The 25,970-nt window shown below is 40.8% G+C and overlaps 1 protein-coding gene across 1 annotated transcript in view; it reads left to right on the forward strand.

Annotated features, from left to right (window-relative positions):
• LARS1 (leucyl-tRNA synthetase 1) overlaps nucleotides 1–25,913 on the forward strand; it is a 48,166-nt gene extending 22,253 nt beyond the window's left edge. The window contains exons 13-32 of the mRNA XM_032801441.2: nucleotides 134–187; nucleotides 1,190–1,330; nucleotides 2,462–2,539; nucleotides 3,222–3,307; nucleotides 3,394–3,459; nucleotides 3,566–3,648; nucleotides 5,085–5,223; nucleotides 8,110–8,322; nucleotides 9,052–9,109; nucleotides 10,581–10,644; nucleotides 11,351–11,534; nucleotides 11,792–11,882; nucleotides 12,773–12,913; nucleotides 14,763–14,903; nucleotides 15,004–15,114; nucleotides 16,554–16,664; nucleotides 19,977–20,081; nucleotides 20,961–21,056; nucleotides 22,485–22,617; nucleotides 25,505–25,913. Coding sequence (XP_032657332.1) covers nucleotides 134–187; nucleotides 1,190–1,330; nucleotides 2,462–2,539; nucleotides 3,222–3,307; nucleotides 3,394–3,459; nucleotides 3,566–3,648; nucleotides 5,085–5,223; nucleotides 8,110–8,322; nucleotides 9,052–9,109; nucleotides 10,581–10,644; nucleotides 11,351–11,534; nucleotides 11,792–11,882; nucleotides 12,773–12,913; nucleotides 14,763–14,903; nucleotides 15,004–15,114; nucleotides 16,554–16,664; nucleotides 19,977–20,081; nucleotides 20,961–21,056; nucleotides 22,485–22,617; nucleotides 25,505–25,710 — 2,301 coding nt within the window. The 3' untranslated portion in view covers nucleotides 25,711–25,913. The remainder of the gene's footprint in view (nucleotides 1–133; nucleotides 188–1,189; nucleotides 1,331–2,461; nucleotides 2,540–3,221; nucleotides 3,308–3,393; nucleotides 3,460–3,565; nucleotides 3,649–5,084; nucleotides 5,224–8,109; nucleotides 8,323–9,051; nucleotides 9,110–10,580; nucleotides 10,645–11,350; nucleotides 11,535–11,791; nucleotides 11,883–12,772; nucleotides 12,914–14,762; nucleotides 14,904–15,003; nucleotides 15,115–16,553; nucleotides 16,665–19,976; nucleotides 20,082–20,960; nucleotides 21,057–22,484; nucleotides 22,618–25,504) is intronic.
• Nucleotides 25,914–25,970: the final 57 nt, after the last annotated feature.

A 25,970-nucleotide genomic window follows, 5' to 3' on the forward strand; every position in this document is an offset into this window, starting at 1 on the left:
ATGTCTGAGAGCATGATATATTATTCATTCAGAAGGTCATCCTTTTTGTTAAGGAATTACACATAATGAAAAAATAAGGTTAAAAAAATCCTTCTGTTTTATAGTGTGCTTTTTTTTTAAACATCTTCTGTAGGCTCTAAGAGGGAAATATGGAATTAAAGATGAAATGGTCCTGCCTTTTGAACCGGTGAGTGCAGCCAAGTGTGTGTCTCAAATATACATGGCTTTTTTAATTGGATTAGGAGCTTGCATACCTTTCAGAAATTTTGTTTTTAAAATCCTTTAGTAGCCAAAAGAGCTTGAAGCATCAGAAGAACTTGCTCTCATTGTAGTGAAACTGCAGTTGTTAGTCTGTGGTCTTGAAGGAGGAAAGCTCCACTCTTTTTTTACACAAAAGAACTATTTTTGTAGCAAGTGCTACTTTGAGGCTACAGTTTAGAGTTTGAGTCTCTGTTCGTGGATTAAAACCTTTTGTGATTATCTTGATTTAATGGAGACTATATTATCTTCTCCATGCAAAGTGCTATATCTGTGTCACTTCTGTTACTGCTAATGGAGTTTATGGGGATTCAGCCATGTATGTCATTTTGAGAGTATAGATTACAGCCAAATACATCTCAGATTTTCTGCATTGTTCCTGCTCTCCTCTCAGTTAGCTGCTCAGTACTCCTCGTCTGTCTCGTGCACAGGGGAAAAAATTGGGTTATTGCTTGCAGATGTGCAGTCAGGAGTCGCTCTGGGGAGTGCCAGAAATTCCTGATGATCTTAGTGGCATTGTGTTGAATTTTTGTAGAATGCCACCAAATTTGATTAACAATCAATTCTGGAAAGCAGCACACTATGTATAAAACAGCATGAATTCAAAGACTGCTGTAACTTTGACAGCTGCTTTTAATAGGTGTTTTCTCTATAATATCACTTGTATGATTTGCACAGAACGAGTGTAATGCTCATGAATTTTCACAATTGGTAGATATATGCCTTTCTTCCTCTCCTCCAAATCTCTGGTTTCAGTTCCCATGTTGGTTGTTGGATTGTGAACATGGAAGAAAAATGCACTTGACTCTGCATTTTCTTAGGAGTACAATTTCCACTGAAGGCTGTGAAATTCAAGAGACAATTCCCTGCAGGACTTGTGTTGCGTTCACACAGTTTGAAACAAATCCTGACAATACCATGCTATTCCCAGGTGCCCATCATCGAAATCCCAGGCTATGGCAGCCTTTCTGCTCCATTGGTCTGTGACGAGTTGAAAATCCAGAGCCAGAATGACAAAGAGAAACTTACAGAGGCTAAGGAGACAGTGTACCTGAAAGGATTTTATGAGGGAGTAAGTAACTAGGCTTCCCTAGGTGTGTTGTGAAAACCATTTTTTTTATACTGAAGTTGATAAACATTTGAAAGGAGGCAGATCGGGTGGCCAACGTGTGGTTCCAAAGTCACATGCGGCTCCTTGTATAGGCACTAGCTCCGGGGCTGGAGCTACAGGTGCCAACTTTCCAATGTGCCGAGGGTTGCTCACTGCTCAACGCCTGGCTCTGCCACAGGCCCTGCCCCCACTCCGCCCCTCCCTTGAGCCTGCTGTGCCCTCATTTCTCTCCTTTCGCCCCCAGAGCCTCCTGCATGCCATGAAACAGCTGATTGGGAGGTGCAGGGAGGGAGGGGGAGGTGCTGATCGGCAGAGTTGCTGGTGGGCGGTAGGTGCTGGGAGCCGAGGGGTGGGCAGGAGCTGATGGGGGGCTGCTAACATATTACGGTGGCTCTTTGGCAACTTACATTGGTAAATTCTGGCTCCTTCTCAGTCTCAGGCTGGCCACCCCTGTAATAGATTAATAAATCGGGAAGGTGAAGGTGTATGGATTTTTTGGGGGATGGGGGTCAGATCCTTTTGGGATTTTTTAATGGCCCACATTCTAAGGAACTTCCCTTTAAGGGAGCCTCTGTACGTGCTATGGAGATAGTGTAGAATCCCAGCTGGGAGGCTGGAAGTGCGTGTCTCTCAAGATGAGGCCCATGATATGGCCCCTGGATGCACCTTTCTCAGGAAACAGTCAACATCATTCCAAACCTTGACTTGCAGAGTCTGGTAGAAAATGACAAGGGTGGTTCTTCCCCATTTCAGCTCATTCAGTGGACTTCTGTCACAGTGCCCTAAGCCTCGGCCCGTCTAAACTATTTGGAATTCAAAGACCAATTTCCTGTGTGGCAGGGCTGTGCATGTCCAGCTAGCCCTCCTGGTTTGAATGTGCATAAGTAAAATATATAATGTATAAATATATATGTGGAAGTTCAGGGAGATTTAAAAAAAAAAGGCAGATTTTCAGCATCTAATTTTTAAGATGCGTCATAGGTCACAATACCAGTATTTCTTGTAGCTCAAGAGAACTGGTTGTTTTTACATAATACTTGAAACTTAATCCTTTTAAGAAAACCAACTTCTGCAATGGTCTCTCCCTTACAGATAATGTTGGTGGATGAGTACAAGGGGCAAAAAGTCCAGGATGTCAAGAAGCTTATACAGAAGAAGATGGTGGGCAATGTATGTGGTAGTTTGGATACTGCTTTCCAAGATGATCCTTTGTCTTTCCCATAGCAGGATAGTCACTAAATAAAATATATTGGCTTATTTCCCTAGAAGCGTTGGCTTAGATGTTCTTTAGAAAGAGCAGTAGCAATAGAGTACAAAGTGATGCTACAACACGCTATGGTATTCTTAGATAAAGAGAAATGTATTGTACCTGATGGATCAAGTAGAAAGAGACATCTGGGTTTTTTAGCTTTGTGCGTACTGCCTTATATAGATGCATGTCTTATGGGCTAGTCATAGTCCGTAGAATCATAGTGATTATATGGAAAAGGCTTTGGTTATTTAGTCTGTATCTGTCAGTGCAGGATCATTCATTTCAGTCTGTACTGTGGTACTCTATCTTGTTTCTCTGATATAGAATATGGATGCAGAGTTAAAGCTAATCCTCCCATTCCCCATTTTGTCTAGTTCTTGAGGATTTTGTGCATCATATTTTAAAGCCTTGTTATACACATTTTTACCATCTGTACATAGCTTTAAACAGTAAAGACTTCTGTAGCACCTTTTAACCGAGAATCTACATGCACAGTTGGGATTATAATAGGGGGTTTATTATTGGTAAATTCCTTTTATTTAATGCCCTATGTATTATAACTATAAAGGTATAAATATGCCTCTTCCCTTTTTATCTCAGGGTGAAGCAATGATTTATATGGAACCTGAGAAACAAGTTATATCGAGGTCCATGGATGAGTGTGTGGTGGCTCTTTGTGACCAGTGGTGGGTGAAGTGAAATCACTTAATCTGTCCCCCTGGTGCACCCTTATGTGAACTTCTTTATTCTAATTATTTTCCTTGATCTTAAGGTACCTAGATTATGGTGAAGTAAACTGGAAGAAGCAGGCATCTGACTGCTTGACAGATCTAGAGACGTAAGTTCTGGGAAAGAGATGGATAAAGTGTAGGTTGGGATGTGGCATGTGCTGACAACATAACCCTGAGGGAGACCAAGGATTAATAATAGTCTGTTCCACATAGGTTTTGTGAAGAGACCAGAAGGAATTTTGAAGCTACGCTGGGCTGGCTGCAGGAGCATGCCTGCTCAAGAACTTATGGCTTAGGTAGGAAAAACACACAGCTTTTCCTCACTTGCTTCTTGAGGAGAGTAACTCTCACTGTTTCATCCATTCATGCTTTTTCAGCAGCAGCATGGAGGAAAGGGAGATCTGGTCCTCCCTATTCTCCCTTTCCTCCGCAACATGTTCCAGCTCCTCCTGGGGGATTCTCCAGTGTTTCCAGGCGAGCTGGGAGATATAATCCCTCCAGCGAGTCCTGGGTTGGCCTCAGGACCTCCTTCCAGAGGGACGTGCCCGGTAAAATTCTAAAGGGAGCTTCCCAGGGGGCATCCTTATCAGGTGCCCTGACCTCCTCAACTGGCTTCTCTTGGTCCAGAGGAGAAGCCAAGCCCCTCACTCTGTCTTGGAGAGTAAGTCCAGCCACCCTGCGAAGGAACATAATTTCTGCCGCTTTTACCCACGATCTTACCCTTTCAGTCATTGAGGATGGGGGCGTAGATTAATCTGTTCATCCAAGAACTCAGCTCCCGCCTCACCACCACGGATCGGTACGGCCCCCGCATCGCTGTTGACGCCGCATGAATCCGCCGGTCAGTCTCATGCTCCTGCTTACCCTCACTCGTGAACAAGACTCCTAGATACTTGAACTCTTCTGCTAATGTCAGCTGCTACACCCTCACCTGGAGGGGACCTAATTCCCCACACTAACCTCTCAATTAGATATTGTATTAGATGTAAAATCACTAGACATACTGATCATTTTAAATCTAATACAATATCTAACAGAGAGGTTAGTGGGAGGAATTAGGTAGGCAAAACAGAATGACCCCAATGAGAATTTGACCCAGGACATCAAAAAGATGACACCTTCCACATGACCTGAGTTAATCAGGAGCTGTTTTATTTTTTGTATGGAAACACCACCAGCAATAAAGCTCCCCCCACCCCATCACCATGCATGGCCCATTTATTCAGAGATGATATGGAAGGAACCAGTACCATTTCCTGCAGGGCCTGGGGATTTTCCTTGCAGGTCTCTCATCCAGACCCAATCCTTCTTAGTTCACAGAATAGGATCGTGATACAATACCACCTGACTCAGTATGGCAGCAGGCCAGGATAATCTCTTTCTATGAAACATGCAGAGCAAACGATAAGGTGAACAGGTGCTTCAGTTTGTTGAATTTAGAAGTGAGCTGACTGTTGCATTAGGAAAGCTAAGGACAGTCCCCTGAAAGGATTCCCTCTGTCTGCCAAGATGTTCAAGAACAAAAAACCAGCTGCAACTGGCCCATTCTCCTGAGTGAGATTTTCAGAAGCACTGAAGTGATTTAAGAGTGCAGGTCCAACTGAAGTCAGTGGGACTTGTGCTCCTGAGTCACTCAGGCACTTTTAAAAATCCCATCATCTCTTGTGAGTTCTGCAAATGGGAATTCTGGCCTGTGCCTGGTAATGATGACCTTTTTTGGGTTTTCTTGTAGGTACTCGTTTACCTTGGGATGAGCAGTGGCTGATAGAATCTCTCTCCGATTCCACTATCTACATGGCCTTCTATACAGTTGCTCATCTGTTGCAAGGAGATAATCTGCGTGGACAAGGAGATTCTCCACTTGGCATCAGGTAAGGGGTACAGGTTGGTGGGAATGGTATGTTTCAATGTATTTCCGCTTTGGCTCTCTCCAAAGGCATAACTTGTAGGCCGACTCGTCAGATCTGTGCTTAGAGCATTATATATAAATAGTAGCATAGATAAAAGCAGAGCCACAATTTAGCAAAGCTTTTAGACTGGTAGTGTTGGAGGAATTGGGAAGGACAGAAGGGAGTCCCTCCAAGGGCAGCTGAAGGAGGTCTGTTTGCAAGTAACCCTTGCTCACCACTTGCTTCCTTCAAATGGAAACTGCATGATATTTTGGTAACTGATTGACTGGTTTCACTGTGGCTCCTGCAAGTACTTCTGTGGTAGCTGCTAAAAATCTGCTTTGTAACTTCTTACAACCTCAGCAAATTGCAGCTGGTCCCCTTCTACATGCCTGCTTCTAGGGACAGAGTGGACAAGGATAGGTCTTGCTCTTGATCACAAATGAACCCATACTAGAGACTGGTGGTTTTCTAAGAAACTGGGATTTTTACTATGCTGCAACCAATGTTTATTTGGAAGGCTTCTAGCTTTTTCTCCTCTCTCGAATCTGAAGAATGTTTGACATACCAAGGATAGGTTTCACTTTTGGGGTCCGGCTCATTTGGTAAGTGCCCTGTGAAAAGCAGTTGTGCTCGGATGTTTGCCAGGTCTGCTCCATGACCTCTTAGATGGGGTGGCTGTGACCTGTGACTGATAGTTTGTGTTCAGTCTTCTGTTCAGGACAAGAACAGCCAAGTGTCCTGCCACTGCCACTCTCCCCTTTTGATGCTGGGGCTTTAGTTTAGCATTCCATGTGTTCAGGAGAGTAGTTCACTTATGCATCTGAGAGAATAGAGAAAGGAGTGGAAGCTTCCTGCAGATGTTGGACAGAGGGATTGGTGGGGAATGAGGAGAGGTATTCAGATTCTGCTGGTACAGGGAGGGGAGCTGAGCCCATTCATGGCTGAAAAGGAGGGTCCTTGGGGTTTCTACCTATTCCTGGGCCTCGCAGTGGCCTTTTTGGGTCTTGCTCCCCAAGCCCGATCCTGGGCCCTGTGGCAGCTGCTTCAGTCCCTCTGGATCTCATTCTCACATCCATGTGTGCCCCCATACCTCCCATGTGCAAGTTTAAGGGGGGCAGAGCCCTCACAATATTTCCGCTGCAGAGGCTCTAGCCTTTCTGGCCTTTCAGTTCTGTCACTCCTGTACACATCGGCTTTGGAGCCTCATTTGATGCTTTAGTTAATCTGGAAAGGAATTCCAACATAAGGTACCTGCAACAAAAACTAATCTTAAAAAGCCTGGCAGGAATTTCATCTGACTCAAAGAACACCTCTAATTACATACAGAAGATATTTTTTGCACTAGGTATGTCTGGAAACAAGATCTGAAGTGAGCAATCTGAATTGCATTGAATTTTAGATGCACCTCTAAATTGAGTGCTATGCCTAATATAGAATATCTAAACAGTCCAAGGTTTGCAAAGCACTTTTTGCAGAGATTAACACTATTGTGTGGCAAATAAGGGATGCTTAGGGATCACTTCACCCTTTGCTATTGTGCAGCGATCTTTGGCATGAAACATAGCTGTTGAGTAATGGCACAGATCTCTAACCTGTAGGGTAGGACAATACTTGAAAGCCTTTCAGCAATAATCCACTAGAACTAGACATTTTAAAAACTTTGGGGAAATAAGAGCAGGTAGAATCTAATAAACTTCAGTGAAATCCCCACAAGAATTGGGAGATGAAATCTCCCATACCATAAGTGCCAAGGGATCTTGAATGACTGCAGGTGTCCGGAGCCTTGGCTTCGTATGTGATCTCTAAGACTGCACTTCAGGGTAGCACATTTGTTCTAAAACTACCGTTGTCCTGCCGCTAATGTTTTATAGTATATGCCTTTCATCATCAGAAAATGCTAATTGTGTGGGGATTCTGTCTCTTGGCCTGTGTTGGAAGAGTCTGGGAGTGCTTGCTATGAGGACGAAATCCTCACTCTCTGAAGTGGGAGGTTGCTTTGTGGTGTTGAACAAGTAATTCCCTCCCTCTTCTCTTCCTGTCCTCTCCGTGACAGCTAAGGAGAAGGGCTGACACATGGGAAGGAGATTTAAACTTTTTCTCCGCCAGAAGGATGGTAGAATCTGTGAATGACCCATGGCATAGAGCCTTGAGGAGGACTTAAATTCTGGTTCTGAGTTTTTTCAGGATAGTATTTAAGACACAAAGGATGCCCACACAGGAATGGGGAAGAGATATAAAATCAAGTTTCCAGGGCATTAAAGTGTTTGTATCCCTCTCGCTTTTCAGGAGTCAGAGGACACTGTGAAGTAGAGAGGGGTATGGCTGAGACAGGACATCCTGAGTTCTGAGCCTTGCTCTGACATCGACTCAGTCCTCTGTGTCCAAGGGCAAGTCCTCTCTGGGTACATTTGCACTGTAAAAAAAACTCCCCACAGCAGTGAGTCTCAGAGCCTGAGTCAGATGACCCTCCCCTCATCAGGTGTCAGAGATTAAGCTCCAGTCTGAGCAAGAATGTCTATGCTGCTATTATTAGTCCCATAGTATGAGCCTGAGTCAGCTGACCTGGACTCTGATGCTTGCTGCTGCAGTATTGTTTTTTCTTGTTTTAAATGTAGTTGGACCCTCTGTGTCTCACTTTCATCACCTGTAAAATAGGAATAAGAGTAACTAGCTCATAGGGTCTGTTGTAAGAATTCATTAGTTATTGTTTGTAGATCACTTTGAATTAGTAAAGTGCTAATTTTTGAATTATGTAGTGATAGGCCTCAGATTCAGGTTATGTTAAAAACAAACATCCTGATTTTTAAAGAAAAACTAACTCTGTGTGTGGGTGTTCTTTATTAAGACATTAATATTTCTATGCAGGGCGCATCAGATGTCCAAAGAAGTCTGGGATTACATATTCTTCAGGGCTGCTCCATTTCCCAAGACACAGATTCCAAAGCAAAAGTTAGACAAACTCAAGGAGGAGTTTGAATTTTGGTATCCTGTGGATCTAAGAGTCTCTGGCAAGGATCTTATCCCAAACCATCTATCATATTACCTCTACAACCATGTAGCCATGTGGCCAGATCAAAGGTAAGTTTCGAAGCAATATCAAGCAAGTGTGGAGATAAAACTACAAACACTCCAGCCTTAGTATCTCCATCTATGGCTCTTGGCAGGATTTTCTGTATTTGGGACTTGAGTGATAGCACGTGTGTTTATTAGCGGGCTGCTTTGCAAGTATGTATATATACCATCAAGACCAGTGGTTTATATTGTGGTATGTGAGCTTAATGTTCCATCCATTCACTTCCCAACAATTCTTTAAGAAAGTGATATGTGAACCAATAAAGTTTGGGAGCTGCTGATCAAGATCATAGCAGGAATGGGGCAAATTTCCTCTCTCAAGCATCCTTAGAGCTCCTAAACTGCTTCTATTAGCAAAGGTGTGTGAAACAACTGGCTTTATCCATTGCTATCGATCCCTAATTTCATTGGCACTAAATTTAAATTAAAAATGTAATTGAAGAGAGGAGAAAGTGGGGGTAAGTGGAGTATAGCTTTTTTTTTTTTTTTTTTAAAGTTCTGTAGTGCATATTTTTTGAATTGTAGCAATAAGGCTTAGCACATGTACTGTAGCTCTGTTGTCTTCAAAGTGACATTAATCCTCAAGATCCCCAGTAGATGCCTTTTTTGAAGGTTCCACTTAAAAACATGCACCTTCCTAACTGAAATCACTAGACTTTTGTTCTTTATTGAAGAAAAAATGTAATGGCTTTTTAAAATAAAAATACACTCCATATTTTGTGTCTTCAAATGCAGAGACAAATGGCCTGTAGCTGTGAGAGCAAATGGACATCTCCTCCTGAATTCTGAGAAGGTACAGCAGTTTTTCATCTGTTATACTCTTGTGATGGTCAAGACAGCTAGAAACTCCTGGGCCCACTTCAAAAATATCTTCCAGCAGATCAATCAGGACAGCATTTAGCATGCTGATTACCTCCTCCCGTTAAATGCCTCAGTTACCCATCTTCCAAAGCAGGAGCCTGCCTTTCTTCTATTCCATCTGTCTAGGTTTTCTGCTATAGTGTCTGACCACTTAATGGTTCTGCATAGATCAGGGGTAGGCAACGTGTGACATGAGTGCCGAAGGTGGCAGGCAACCTGATTTTCAGTGGCACTCACACTGCCTGGGTCCTCGCCATCGGTCTGGGGGGCTCTGCATTTTAATTTAATTTTAAATGAAGCTTCTTAAACATTTTAAAAACCTTATTTACTTTACATACATCAATAGTTTAGTTATATATTATAGACTTATGGAAAGAGACCTCCTAAAAACATTAAAATATATTACTGGTACACGAAACCTTAAATTAGAGTGAATAAATGAAGACTCGGCACTCTACTTCTGAAAGGTTTCTGACTCCTGGCGTAGATCATCAGCATACCTGATCCAATAATGCTTTGTAAGTTTTCCTGAGGTATCTGCTTAATTCTCCCAGAGTTTCAGGGTTACCTGCCTTTATGGGAGTGTTTCTTATTTCACAATCTTAATTACAGTGCTTTAAAGATGCATTTCATTTTGAAGTGAAAGTGGGGGAAAAGGGGAACGTTCATTCAGACAAAATTTGCTTTACTGAGTGTGTTTTGTCAAAGTGAATTAAATGTGCTTTAGCCTCAGGGTATAATTGTCAAAAATGCCTACATGACATAGGGTATAGCTACACTTCCGTCAGAATTGTGACTGCAGCACATGTAGAAATACTGGAGCTAACTTTGTTCTAGCAAACTTGAATACAATAGCAATTCAGGCAGTATTAAGGACTGTCCATCTCCACCCAGGTCCCTAGGTATGTACTCAGGTGGCTGGCCTGTGCTGCTGCCCTGGCTTCACTGCTGCTGTTCGAGCTAGCTAGACTGAAGATAGCTCAGCACTTCTACATGTGCTTCAGGCACATGTCTGTTTGCAGTGTAGACTGAGGCTGTGCCTACACCACAGAGCCTATGCCGGCATAGCCCCGTAGTGTAGATGCAGCATATGCTGACAGATAGGAGTTCTGCCAGCGTAGAACACCACCTGTGCAAACAATGATAGTTATGTTGACAGAAGCCCATTATGGAAAACAGGAGACTGAATCAGGAGCTGAGTCTGGGTGTCTTGCATAGTAATGCAGAAAGCTAAGTCCTGAGCAAGCCATAGGAATCTCTCTCATCTATCTTGGTTATCAATGACACACAATCCTACCCGCTTAGATGGGAACAGCTTGTTTTATTTGCATCTTTCCTCCTTTGTTTATCAGACTGAGCAGCATGAACTTGTCAGAATTTCTCTTGTCTGTCTTCTCTTTCAGATGTCTAAGTCTACGGGCAACTTCCTCACCCTGAGCCAAGCTGTTGACAAGTTTTCTGCAGATGGTAAGTGCCCGTTAACTTGCATTTGTTTTAGTGATGCTAAATTTTTGGGTCTATCGTGCCATCTTCCAAGGAATAATGGTTTATTTGCAGCTTTGATATATGAATTGCAAAAAGTACAATGGTTATCGACTGCTCTTGTCTGTGAATAATCACCGAGCTCTTGTATCTGTAAGAATGCAGAGTACATGTTAATCCTGGCATTAGTTATCAGGGACTCTGGGTGGGTTGGAAGGATCTTTTTTTTTTCTTTTTCATCAACTGCAAGGTTCTTTGGGACCTCCTTTCGGCATCCTTTCTTGTCGCACATCCCCTTCTGAGGTGCAGGGCCCAAATAGTGAATGAGAAAAGTGCAGAATTTTGCTGCTGTGCTAGACTCTCTTTCTTTATTTTGTTCATTCATACCCCTCTCTTTTTGGACATGTCCCCACCCAAGATCATTCCTGCCTTTTGGGACACAATGGTTTTTGTCTCTCACATTCCTGTAACAAGGGCGCTGCCCTCCTCACTCCAATCAACCAGATCCCTTTTGAGGCACTGCTTTCACTCACATTCTCCACTTGCAACACACACTTGTCCTTCATAGGCGAGTGTTCTGTATGCATTTTGCTGGCCCTCTGCATGAAAGACCAGTTAGGATTCAGGCAATCACATTTACTAGTTGGCTGTGGAGCCAGAAGTTAGTTAATCCTGTCTCTCATTCCTCTAGGCATGCGTCTGGCACTGGCTGATGCTGGCGACACAGTTGAGGATGCCAACTTTGTGGAAGCCATGGCAGATGCTGGTATTCTCCGTCTCTACACCTGGGTGGAGTGGGTGAAGGAAATGATTGTGAATAGGGACAGTTTAAGAAGTGGGCCTCCCAGCACCTTCAATGACAGAGTCTTTGCTAGGTACCTCTCAGAATAAATATCTTTGTAGTTTTTAGTTTCTTATCGTGAGTCTAATTTTCACGTTTGTTTGTTTTATGAAGCTATTTCTACAGAATAGTGAATGCTTTAAAACAAACAAATGTCAGACTAGTGTGTGTTCCTGCCAGATCAGGATCATTTATAATGTCTCATTACCATTATCTTTAATTATTATTGCCATTACTATGTACGTTGGACTGTGTGATGCTAATGTTTTCTCTTCTCTTTTTATTTCCTAGCGAAATGAATGCAGGCATAACAAAGACGGATCAAAATTATGAGAAGATGATGTTCAAGGAAGCTCTGAAAACTGGCTTCTTTGAATTTCAGGTAGGAGGCCTACTCTTCGGGGGCAGGAAACCGAATACTGACATTTGTTACATCACGTGGCTTTTTCTTTTGATACTGATGTCGCTGATTCCTATTTAATTATACAGTTGAATCAGGGTCCGTATTGTGCTGAGAAACAGGAATAACTAAATTAAGTAAGGATCTGAGGTCATGGTGGTCTGTTTGTGGCATAATACTTTTACAGGAAGCAGCTGTGATATTGCAAATTGAGCCCTATGATCTTAGGTGAGCAATATGGTGCAGAAAAGCACAAATGGTTAAAAAAAGTGTTTCCTTGCCTCAGCTTTTTTTAAACAAGAATAATATACATGAGAAATACAGAAAATATATCAGCAGAACTATTTGAAAATGGAATGTTTTTCAAAATGTTTCATAAGGTGTCAGCATTTCTCTAAAGTGTCTGCAGAACCATCTGATTTCACTTAATAATATCTTGTAGAGACTGCTTTACGTGATTGACTTGTCTTTCAGGAATATGATTAGGCAGGCTGAACAGTGTACAGAATGATAGATCATATTTATTGCCTTTTTTCTTAGTACTTGATGGCATCTTTTATACGGGCCATCCAGAATGATAGCACCTAACATACCAATTACAGTTATCTTTGACTTTTATGTCTGTGTCGATAGATGTCTTTTTTTTTTTTTAAGAGCCATAATAATGTAGAACTACTATGTCCAATTGGCTGAAGTTCGTACTCTTCCATTCCCAGCTGTTTAAGAAAATATAGTCCTTTTAATAATCTATTATCGGATTCTAAATAGTTTACATTTTAAACACATATTAAAACAGAGAAATTGGCTTTTTAAGAAATATTTCTCCATGACAGCTAGAATGTTTAATGGTGGCTTTTCTGGCTGTGTTTCAGGCAGCAAAAGATAAGTACCGAGAACTAGCGATAGAAGGAATGCACAGGGACTTGGTCTTTCAGTTTATTGAAGCTCAGACTCTGCTGCTGGCTCCAGTCTGCCCTCATCTATGTGAACATGTGTGGACACTGTTGGGAAAGGTACTAGTATATAACTCAAAAATACTTCTTTGAGACTCTGCTTTTGGCTCAGGTTAGTCACAATAAACATACATGCTTAGTCAGCCCAAAGTCTGGGGCAAGAGAAAAATTAATATGCATCATGAATCACTGAACTTTTGACTGTGTCATCAATCTATTTGAGTTGAAGGTACTGCTCCAGTTTTGGTTGTTAGTGTTTAAAATTTTAGACCTCTATCAGTATATGATATACATATGAAGTGTATATTTGTGATACTTTTATTATGTGAACTTAATATGTGAGAAATTTCATGCCGGAATGTTCAAGATGTAGCCTGATCTATAGATTATGTATAAGAATTCCCAGTTACCACTTTGAGGGTTGACAGGTTATTGTCCCAAGATCAGGCCCAGTATTATTACAATTACTATATTGTTGTGAAGCCCGATGTACACAGTTGCAACTCAGACTATAGGAACTCTTCTATATTTACAAATAGTTTAATAATACATTTAGCACAGTCACAAACACTTTAACTCAGTAAGGTAGATAGAGATAATACAGAAAGTACATTTGAACATCCATACTTACACCATTCCTTGCAGAACAACCAGCAATGTTAGCCATTATCATCTTCATAATCATCAGCTTCCTTATCTTCACCAGTGGCCATCGTTCTGTCACCTCCCAAGGACTACATCTTTCTCTTTCTTCTCCTGCCCGCAACTGGGATGCTGCTGATACTACCATATCTAATGCATATTCTCCCTTCTTCCTTATTTGTATTTCCTCCCCTTACTAATGTTGAGGTAGCCTTCTTCTATAGGTTAGTATATTAATGATTTCAACTCATTATCATATATGTCAATTTTGTTGCCATGGCACTCTTGTAGTTGAATGTTCTTTCCAAAACCTGGTGCTAGCTCGTTTCCGTGGTTGGCTGATGTCATTATGGACAAAATCCCCCCCTTATACTCTACTTCCAGTTCCCCAAAACATAGGGGTTACTGTTGGGCCATTTATCTATGCCAAAGTTCATGGGCCTTGAGCCTCATGCTAACTGCTGAAGACAATGTCTTACAGAATGCAAGCCTGTAGGTTCCTTGCATTACTACTGAATATAATAAAGGCAAGGCAGTGAATATAGTAAATGCATGCTAGCCCTATGAGCTACAGACGGTGTGTGTGTAAAATGCTGTATTTGTTATAAAACTAATATTGGTGTGAGAAATGTAATTGTAGTTGATAATCTGTAGATGAAGGCTTTATCCAAAGTTTGTTGAACTCAGTAGAAAGACTTGTATGATTTCAGTGGGTCTTAGATCAGATTTGTGCTTAATACCTGGATGCCTTCCATATGTAGATAGAGGAATTGTGTGAATGCATGTCATACAGCAAGAGTGTGTGACAATGTGAACCTTGTATATGCGGCTATGTTTGCAAAGATGTTGTGTTAACATACATAATTTTAATGTAGTCATATGCCTCATTGTTATGAGGTGACCTAAAGTTAACCCAAATAACAATGTGGAGTTCATTCACTTAGTCATACAGCCAATATCCACACTTGTGTAGGTAATTTAACAACCACAGAAGTAAATTTCAAGTTTGCAAATGAAAAATTATGTAATTATATAAACATGAGCGTGTGTGTGGGCATTAATACACTTTCACCGATGCATGCTAATTGTGAAGTACAGAAATATACTCCTATCTGAATTATAGGGTTAGTGAGTTGGTGTACTGCGAAATTTAAACTCTTCACATATCTCCTGACTGTTCAGTTTCCAATTAAAGTACAATGGATAGAGAAATCACCAGAATTTCTTGTCCTTTAATCCCAATGCCTGTCATTTTCTTTGTTGACAGCCTGACTCCATTATGAAAGCTTCATGGCCAGTAGCAGGCCCAGTGGATGAAGTATTGGTCCGATCTTCCCAATACCTCATGGAAGCAGCCCATGATCTCCGACTGCGTCTCAAGAACTACATGGCACCCCCGAAAGGAAAGGTGAAATACGCTAAGTCCCTTCTCCAAAAATGTATGCATAAAGTTAACAGATTGAGGGACACTTCTGAGATGATACATATTTTCCCTCTTCTTTCTTTAGAAGGGTAGTAAGGAGCTGCCCCAGAAGCCGTCCCATTGCGCCATCTACGTGGCAAAGAACTATCCACTTTGGCAATATACCACCCTATCAGTTTTGCGCAAGCACTACCAGGTGATCTTCTTTTGTTGACACTTATTTGCAGTTCTCATATGCTCTCTATTTTTCTGTCCATGAAACAAAAGTTAGCTTGGCATTGAGGAATTGAAAGCAAGGAGAAATAGTTTTAATTTGCTTTATTATGCTCTTATAACTCGACAGGGGATTACAGCGTTCAGTGAAAATGGGTTTTGGCACATGATTGAGTCCACAATATGACCTTTTACTTTTGACATTTTTAAAATAAAGACTGGCCAACATTCTATTACTTGTAATCTTTTTTACATGCATGGATTAGTAAAATATTCCCATCTTCCTCCCCCAATGTTTTTGAGGAAATATTGGCTATTGTCAGACTAATTCTGCCTTATTATGCAAGGAAGTTTAGAAGGATCAGTTCTGGTACTTGGTGGGTATGGTATTCAGCAACTTTGCAGGAAATTTGCTGAAATGCAATCAATCTTTCTCTCTTGTAAATAATACAGTGTAAGGAAATCTGGCTTAAAAGCAGCAGACCCTGCATTGCTGAGCGGCTGGAACTGATCCTGTAATTGTTATGGTGCATGAAGAATTGTTCTACTCAGCTCTGACAAGTCAATATCATAATTGGTAGATTGCAGAGTTGTGTTTTTCCACCCCCATCTGTAATATCAGGATTACATTTCACCTATGGTTGGAAATGAACAAATGTTGGTATTCTGAGGGTAAACCAAATTTGAGTGAAGTCTGCATTTTCTTTACGTCAGGGTCGAAGTCTACCATTGGATGCAGAGATGCAATGGTCACTGCTGCTAGTGAAAGTTGCAGAGCAAATATTGGATTGTGGAATTTGAACCTTAAAAAAATTAATGATCGAAGATACTGCTGCTCCATGTCTGCTTAAAGGAGGGTCTTATTTCACAAGATTAAAACGTGGCAAAAATCCAGGCATACTTAATCTCATAGGTTTATGCATGTTGCTTTACATAGTGAACAAAGACATTGGGTAAAGTTTTCAAAAGTGCCTAAATCTCATTTTCGAAGTGATTTGACAATGGGACTCAGATTCTGAAGTCACTTAGGTGTTCTGAAAATATCCCTAGTCTCAGTCTCATATAGCTTAAAATCTACGTGACTGGGATAGACAGGATGCTTGGAGAAGCACTGAGTTGGGAGAGTGAGGGGTATACATCATAAGCAAATTGGTGGCCTGGCTGGCATATAGTCATGTTTTTTTTCCCCCCAGGCTTTTTTTAGGTTTACTTTAAAAAGGTTATTTAAAGGGACTTGGAAGATCGTTCCCCATGGGATTGTGGGAGCAGGTGGATTTTAAGGTGTGTGCACTGTAGGTGGAGGGAGGACATTACAGGCATACGAGGAGTGTGAAAGAAGGTACGGAGGAAACTAGTAAATCACTGTGGAGTGTGTTGATATTTGCTGTGCAGTCCTTAGTGAATTGTTGTTCCATGTTGTAGATCAATGGAGGACAATTGCCAGATAACAAAATAATTGCTGGTGAATTGAACACCTTGCCGGAGCTGAAGAAATTTATGAAGAGGGTTATGCCTTTTGTTGCTTTGATTAAGGTAGGTGTCAGAGAACGGGACCAAGATAAGGACAAATTTTCAGTCGGGAATAAGAGAATTATCTGAAATGTAGGCAGTGTTATCAAATGGTTAGAGCACAGGCCTGGGTGTTGGGACTCTCTAGTCTATTCCTGGCTCTGTTTTACTCTGCCATCCTGAGCAGGTCATTTAACCCCTCTCTGTTCAATTTCTTGTCTGTAAATCAGATGATATATCTCCAAAAAGAAGAAATGGAATGGGGCTTTTTGTGTATAAAGTGTATAAAGCACTTTGAAACTCTTGGACAAAAGCTGATGTGTAAGTGCCTTCAATATGTATTGGCCTAAATGAACTATGGACTAGTTGCCACTCCGTAGCTTGCAACTAATTTGTATGATTTGTGCCACACTGCTTCAGGTGTATCCGTCCTGCATACATCAAATGCTTCGTTTCTTGTTTGTGTTCTCGGAATGAAAACTGGAACAAGGTGGTGCTATGGGGATATTAAATAAATAAATGGAGATATCCTATCTCCTAGAACTGGAAGGGACCTCGAGAGGTCATCGAGTCCAGTCCCCTGCCCTCATGGCAGGACCAAATACTGTCTAGACTATCCCTGATAGACATTTATCTAACCTACTCTTAAATATCTCCAGAGGATGGAGATTCCACACGACAGCTCGCGCTAAGGACAATGTATTCGTGTGAACTACCTGACAGTTAGGGAAAATTTTCCTAATGTCCACTTAAGATTCCCTTGCTGCAGTTTATCAGAGCCCATTTGCTTCTTTGTTCTGTCATTAGAGGCTAGAGGGAGTCATTAGAGGAGTTTTTCCCTCTTCCTGATGACACCTTTTAGCATACCTTGAGCAAATAACTATCATGTCCCTGCTCAGTCTTCTCTTTTTCAGACTAAAATAAACCAATTCTTTCAAGGCCTTCCTTCATTAGGTCATGTTCCTCATAAAGAACCTTTAAATCATTCTTTGTTGCTCCTTACTCTTGGAACTCTCTCACTCCAATTTCTCCATATCTTTCATTGAAATGCGGTGCTCAGACACTTGGAACACAATACTCAGCTAGCGAAGGCTAAACACGCCTAGTAGTAGAGCAGAGAAATGCTTCTCGTGTCTTGTTTACACAACACACCTTTATGCATCAGATATCACGTTTGTTTTTGGCAACAGTATCACAGTTGTTGACTCTGATTTAGTCTTGTGGTCCCTAATGGACGCCTGATCTCTTTCTGCCGTACTCCTTCCTAGAGAGTCAGATACTCTATTCCCGATTCTGTATGTATATAACTGTTAGGAGTGTCTTTCACTAAGTGGAAGCACTTGTGCATTTGTACTTTTATTAGAACTTCATTCTCAAGTTTCCTCAAACACCATTCTCCAATCTTGTCCAGATCACTTGAATTTTGCCGTAAAAAGGGGGGAAAAGGGTCCTCCATAACCAGTTGCAATCCCTACCAGTTTGGAATCATCTGCAAACTTAATAAGTGTACTTTCTATGCCAACATCTAAGTCATTGATGAAGATATTGAACAGAACTGGTCCCAAAATAGACCTCTGCGGAACCCCACTTGTTATACCTTTCCAGCAGGATTGGGAGCCATTAATAACTACTCTCTGAGTACGGTTATCCAGCCAGTTATGCACCCACCTGTAGATGTAGATGCTGGAGCTGTTGTCTGTCTTGCTTTGGCTCCAAAAAGTCACAAGGTCTGTTGTTTAGTGTTTTAACTGTTCAACGTGTCTCCTATACTGAAACAAGCCTATATTTAAACATCCTATCTGATGCAAGGAGGCTGGTACTAACTAGATGGCATGCCTTCATCATGAGCTTTGCTCATGCTCACCACTTTACCTCCCTACACATAAGGCTTATCAGACAGTCTCAGCATGTTTGTTCTGAAGCCACAATAGATAGCAGTTACATAATGAGACCTAGAAACATCCAGCCCAGATTTTTAATTTCCTAGGCCAGTGGTTCTCATCCAATGGTACATGTACACAAGTGTCTTCCGGGGGTACATTAACTCATCTAGATCTTTGCCTGGTTTTACAACAGGCTACATAAATAGCACTAGTGAAGTCAGTACAAACTAAAATTTCATACTGACAATGACTTGTTTATACTGCTCTATATGCTAACTATACACTGAAATGTAAGTACAATATTTGTATTCCGATTGATTTATTTTATAATTATATGGCAAAAATTAGAAAGTAAACAATTTTTTCAGTAGTACTATGGAGTGACACTTTTGTATTTTTGTTTGATTTTGTAAGCAAGTAGTTTTTAAGTGAGGTGAAATTTGGGGGACGCAAGACAAATCAGATTCCTGAATGGGATACAGTAGTCTGGAAAGGTTGAGAGCCACTGGGCCAACATGCTATGCTCAGAAGTAGATTATTCAGCAACTTCAGTGTACAAAAGATATTTCTTTGTTCTTTCCATTAAAGAAAGATTTTCTAATTTACAAACTGAAGCAAATTACTGATAGATTTTTTAAGATTCTTGGATATTAAAAAAATATATAAAAACAATTTCTCAATGAAGCAGAAAGCCACAACCACCTGAAATCTGACTTTGTTAGATGGTTAAGGGAACACAACTTAGTTTGTGAAAGCAAGAGGGAGGCTGGAGTCTTAGCTTTGAAAAGGAAGTTCTGTTTTGTTCTCATTAGAGATTTCATACATAGGAGGTGACATCCTGGCCCCTTTTGAAGTCAATGGAAAAAATCCCATTGATTTCACTGTGGCCCCGATTTCATCCATTGTGTGTATTAAATTAAATGTTGGAATTTTGAGTAACTGTGCTTTAATATACAAAGTACATTTTTTTTCCTATGAAGAACTTAATATACAATTACTTTGGATGTGTCCAATTTCTGCCTGCCTGTCTCAGACTAGGTCATCAGACTGGACTTCCTGCTGTGAAGCAGCAGAGAAATGGCAGCTTAATAAGAGCGTCCTACAGTTTGCACATTTAAAGAGAGAGTGAAATGTTCAGAGCTGTTTCTATATACTTTTCAAATTCTGTGTTAAAATGCATTCTCGCTTTTAAAAGAACATTCAAATACTGGAGCTGAGGTTCTCTTCCGCTTCCATCAGTGTCAGTATCTCGCTGTAGAAACAGCCATTTCACTGTCAGTTATAACTACTGTACTATAGTGCGTGGTGAAATTGTTGCCAGCAAAGAGCTCTAACAGCGAATAACCTGCTCTACTCAGGACTGGTGCAGCTGGAGTGTGTAGCTTCCCAGTGTCCCCTTCATTTACAACCTGGGAGAGTTTTAATCTAAATTTTCCTTCTTTTGACATGACAGGAAAATCTGGAAAAGAAGGGTCCATGTGTTCTTGACCTGGAGCTGGAATTTGATGAACGGGCCGTACTCATGGAGAATATAGTCTATTTGACAAATTCCCTGGAGGTTCGTGTTCATTTGGTGGCATATTTTATTTGACCTTTATTGGAGTAGCTGGAGGTCCAACACTTGCTGAGATTTTAAGCCTACATAAATTCATTTCTGATTTGGGATGACCATGAACGTTTAATGTTTTTATCAACACTGACACGCACACTAATACAAAAAGCAGAGTTTGCTCTTATTGAGAGATTCTCTTCGTGTGTACAGTGATGACCCAGCTCTGAAGAGCCAGTTCTCTCTGGAATTGTGTCTAACAGAAAGTCAGTGGGAAAAGGCTCTTCACCGGTGAACAGTGGAAAATGTCAGACAATATTCTGGCTTCCTCAAAAATTACAGATAATTGGCCTCTTCCATGGCCAGAGCCGTAGAGGGCTGTTCCAAGGAATGCCAGTGAGCATAGTCAGAATTCTTATATTGTTATAGCTTCTGATCTTGCCATGGCAACTATACGTCATCTCCTAAAAGGAGTCATCTCCATGCCAGGGCATTTAGAGCTAAAATATGGTGCATGCTGCTTTTACAGTGCACGCAGATGCCAATTTGGGAAATTGAAGGGGAAAGCCTAGGCGCAGTTACAGGAAATAACTTATTTCAGGATTTCTAATCTCATGATATTTAGATTTAAAGGAATTGAATATCTCACTTTATGTTCTGTAATATATGAAGTCAGTGATCTTAGCTACATTTTGAATTCAGTCCTCTGAGCAAGATCACCATGCTGGCAGTAGTATTCTGTTCCTGTTGTTCTTTGTTTTGCCTTTTATCAACGGGGATTGCCTTCCTCTGTACCGTAGAAACAATTCTGCTTCAGTGGCCTGGTATCTCTCATTAATTCAGAAGGAATGATAGTACTTTTATTTCTTCTTTCCCAATGCACCAAAGCTGGATCATATCGAAGTGAAATTTGCTTCTGAAGCAGACGATAAAATAAAAGAAGATTGCTGTCCTGGAAAACCTTTTTCTGTGTTCAGAATGGAAGTAAGTTCAGAAATCCAGAGGCATTGGAAATGCAGGGTACATCATTAACTGATTTTAAAAAATAAAATGACTTTTAATTTGAGGATGTGTTCCCATCAAAAAATATATGCACTGGAGGGCTAGATGGCTCAGGGCACTTTGTGACAGGACATGCTGGTTCAAGTTAAGCTAAAATTGGTAATGAATAAATTGTTATCTTGCTATCCAGTAGCCTGTAATATACGAATTTGTTCTCAGTCCAGTTCCCAGTGAATATGATTCCCCAGCATAAACATCCATCCCCTTGGACTGTGATCGGTGTTTCTGCTGAAAAAAGCCAGACTGGATGTGTGGAGACTAAACTACCTTTTCATGTCTCTAATGGGCCCTCTGGTTAAGGGCTGAAGCACATTGGCAGGGTAATGACGGGGTTTCAAGTTGTGTGATCAGTATAAAAACTCTCCTGTTGTCAATCCAACACCTTTTACAAGCACTGAATTAACTTAAAAGAAATGATGCTTGTTTTGTTCTTTAGATGTAGAATTTAACATGACTGTGATTGTGTCTTAAGTTTACTTTCAGTAGAACCTCTCTAATTTACACTAACTGGGAGACTCATCACAGGTGACTGAATTTGGAGGAAACCTTCCCTCCCTCCCTTCCCCACTCACTCACACACAAGTGCATAAGAATAATTCTTGCTAGAGAGGGATGGGTAATCTTGTGGCTAAAGCACAGGGCCAAGACTTGGGAGTACAGAGCCGTGGGTTCTATTCCTAGCTCTGTCATGAAAATCCTGTATGGGCTTGGGCAAGTCTCACTTCACCTCTCTCTGTCTGAAAAATGGAGTTATTATTCACCCTATCTATTTAGGGTATTGCAAAGCTCAGGGTCTAAAAAGGAATTTGAGCTCCCACATGGAAAGTGCTATTTTTGATTTAATGCATCCCAAAATGTGCTGTGATTTTGATTATAACTGCAATAATGTACTTCTATACTGCATTGCATTTTGTGAAAACAACAAAGGCCTGTAAACTGAGACCTCATTACACCTCTCTGTAGTGAAATCTTTGAGAGGTAGAGTGAGTAATAAAGCATGGAGCTCAGTGAAGTTCACCGTAATGCTACCTTGTACCAATCCTTCAGCTGGTTATAATAATTTAATATGGCTATTTGGATCTCTTAAAAGCAAAACACTTGAGTGTATTTAAAGAAACAGTAAGCATTGTTTTACATATGCTGTAGCTTATTTTTTTAGGTCTGTGATGGTGCTTACATCCATCCACTGGTATTCAGTATTTCTGAATAAAAGGTTTTCTTGTCCCTCTAGAATGGACTTGGATGCCAGACATTTCTCTTTGTTCCCTTGCTGGTTGCATGCTTCCTATGCAATTCTATTCACAAAAAGCATGATTTTTAAAAAAATTGTTTATTCTTAATTTCTTACAGCCCAGCATATCTCTATTTTTGGTAAACCCCCAACCAGCTAATGGCCACTTCTCTACAAAAATCGAGGTCAGACAAGGAGATGGTAGAGATGCAATAATCAGGCGTTTAATGAAGGTGGACAGAGGAATCAAAGGTAAATGTTGGTTTGGAAGTACAGATATCATATTTCAACCAGGCAATCTCTGAACAATTGTGCAGTTTCTCGAATTCCCAGGAGGCAGCTTGGCAGGTCTTCGTTATCAACAGGAATCTCTTTCTGAAATTTTGCCTGTTTTAATAATTGCTTAGTCAGAAGCAAAGAGCTCTGTGCTCAGTGAATGTGAATACAGGATAAAACAGGGTGCACTCTCCTTTTGAGGTGTAAAATTACAGAAGCTGAGGCATTATTGACAAGCAAATGAGTGTGCCTCTGATATGAACCCTTAATAAGCACTGTCTTCCCTCCTTGGTTAGTCCTTTATTCTCCACCAAAAGAGCCACTTACTTTCTATCAGTGCTTTGCACAGTGGATGTGTTCTTGTGCCAGGGATCCCCAAGAGTGGGGTCTAATGGTCCAATAGGCTGCTATACGGAGCTTCTTCCAGGAGGGTGAGGGCCTCCTGGGTTAGAACCCTCTGAAGAGAATTGCCGGATTGCAGTTTATCTTCTGTTCAGACATTTAAAATGAATTCATTGTGGAGAAGGTGCCAGACTGACATTTCAAAGCTTTTATTTATCCTGCGAAGCGTCTCTACACCCCATATCCTTACCAATACCCAATCTACAGATATAGTCTTTAGGGAGGGAGATCTTTGTCATAGTACATCTCGTCCTTAAGCCACTCTGTTAAGACAGTTGACATAAAGGCCAAACAGTGCCAACCACAATAGCATGATTTATAATGTGAACACTTGTCCTCTAAGAACCTAAACAGAAGCAGATAGTTCATTTCAAATAGAGACCACTGAAAAATTGTCCAGTGGTCTATCAGTCGCTATTCACCTCTACTAAATTGGAACCAGTGACCTAAATGTGAAAGGCTCAGTATTCCATTACAAGTCCCCTGAGCCATCCATTCTCTCCCATTTCTTAATACACTAAATGCCTTCTTTTAAAGTTTTAAATTTTAGATTCTATAATGTTAAAAGGAATAGGGGATAAGTACCAGCAGAATCTTTCTGAAAGCACTTAGAGTTCATTGGCAGTAATGAGCTGCCATGTGAAGGCATTAAGACAAATGCGTTTCGTCACCTAGGAGCCAGAGTCTGCAGGTAAACTGCTATGAATTCTGTTCCACCCCCCATAGAACAGCTTAAGAGGTAGCTGTGTCACATAAACATCAAGAGGTTATATGCAGGTGCTGCAACCTTCTGTAGCAGCTCAGGGTGGTTTTCAACAATGAAAAATTAGGTCATGGTAGAGTTAACATGTGTTAAACAAAATCAAAAAACCCATGGACTCTATGCAAGTATGAATGTGCCCATCTTGAATTCCCATTGTGCTGTGCTTGTGTGGTTTCCTATTTAGAGAAATTATCTCCAAAGTAACCTCTGCAAATTTTCTCTTGGAGACGTCCAAGGTTGCTGCTGGTATTCATGTAATTCAGTCTCTCTTCTTGTTTCTTTGCTTTCCAGACATATAGTCATGTGTCCTGTTGTTTGACTCCTGCCTTATGTTGCAATATAGCATCCCCCATTGTAAGTGCCAGAGGGGCCGCGTGCATTAATGGAAAGGAAACCCTGTGTTCTCCTGCCGACTCTGCCATTGACTTACTGTATGGCCTTGAGCAAATTCCTTAGGACATTTGAGATAAGAGAAGCTAGCTGTACAATGGGAATAGTAGCGGTTTCCCACTGGTGCTGTAAGGATTGTTTTAATTAATATTTTTATAGTGCTTTGACAATAGAAAGTGCTTTGTAAGTAGCATAATTTCGGAGGTCATTTGGGCAGCATTTTTTTTTTTAGAGGTCACATTTTTCCTTTTCCTTTTCAGTTAAAACAAGTATTTTTCTCCAGCTTACATTGATAAATTGATTTGTTTAGCAATTCCTAGTTTCTCCTTACTCACTTGCTACAGAATGCCTTACTGGAGAATACTGTGGCCATCAAACACATTGGTGGAAAAATGTTACATTTCAGGCAAGCATGTTGAAAGGCAACAGTTTTCTTAAAGGGACAACAGCTTTTCTTTGTCTGGAGACTTCACTAATTCCAGAGCCAGATAAGGAAACCTCAGGCAGTGCAGACTGGCAACCAGGTATGAAGGGAAAACTGGACTTGGTCTACAGGCTTGTAACACCAAGGCTGATTTTGTTTCCATGTGATTTAACAGCTTGCATTTGTAGTAATGCTTATCTCAAGAACAAAGACACAATTTTATAGTGATGCACAGGGAAAGAGTACTTTAAAAAAAAATGCTTCAAGGAAGGAGTACATGGTAATGTGCATGGCAAAGGACAAACAGAAAGAAAGGAAAATACATTTTGGACTCATACGCACCATTAACTAGAGTTCTGCAGACTAGTAGTTTGAAATGAATGAAAACAATAGAGAATAAAGCAATGATTCTTCCAGATCTTTGTTGCTTCTAGGGGATATCACTGTTAAGCAAGTACCTGAGAAGTTTCTATTTGATGAAGGCTAGTGGTGAGAGAGAGCTTTTTGTCAATTAGTTTCTGGGCCCATTAGTAAAGCTCTTGAGATGTGAATTGTTGTTTGTGGTCTGTAATAGCTGCTGAAAAAGCAGCTAATATCATTCAGTGCTGAGCTTTAGGAATCGGGACTCGTGGATTCTGTTCCCAATTCTGCTAGCAACTTGCTTGGTGACCAAGTTGTATAACCTCCATGCCCATTGGTAAAATGGTCATAATGCATATGGCTTGGGGCTTAATTGGTGTTTATAAAGTATTGTGCATTTGTTTGAAGAAAGATGCCTTAGAAGCGTCCATTATTAATTAAAGACCTCCATTCCGGTTAGTTTGGGTGAAACGCAAACCTGGGTATAGACTCCTGTGACCTGAGAATTGTAAATTCTTTTGTAGAGCTCTCTAAAGTAAAACTGATGCGATTTGATGATCCTGTGCTGGGCCCCCGTCGTGTTCCTGTGCTTGGAAAAGAAGATGCAGAGAAAACGCCCATTTTAGAGCAAGCTGTCTTTCACCTTGACCTGGCTGAGAAACGGGTTCTCATAACCGAGAACGGGCTGACAGTGGATATCGGCGACACAATTGTCTATCTAATTCATTAATTTGTGGACTACACCAGCTTGAATCCAGAGTTAATATGATATTTTAAAATTCCAGAGTGGCTTTGAAAACATCTGTAATGGACCAAGATAACTGTCATTTCTTAAAAGAAATGTGTTTTACATCCCCGAAATCTTTTAAACATGGGTATAATAAATTTTCCTCCTTCCCTTTGGCTCTTCTTGAAATAAATAATTTTCCCAAATGCTGAGACAGCAAATTGACCTTTTTCAAGAGCTTCTTAGCTTTTTGATATTAGACA

Source organism: Chelonoidis abingdonii, chromosome 7, assembly GCF_003597395.2.
Source record: "Chelonoidis abingdonii isolate Lonesome George chromosome 7, CheloAbing_2.0, whole genome shotgun sequence".
Classification (NCBI taxonomy): domain Eukaryota; kingdom Metazoa; phylum Chordata; order Testudines; family Testudinidae; genus Chelonoidis; species Chelonoidis abingdonii.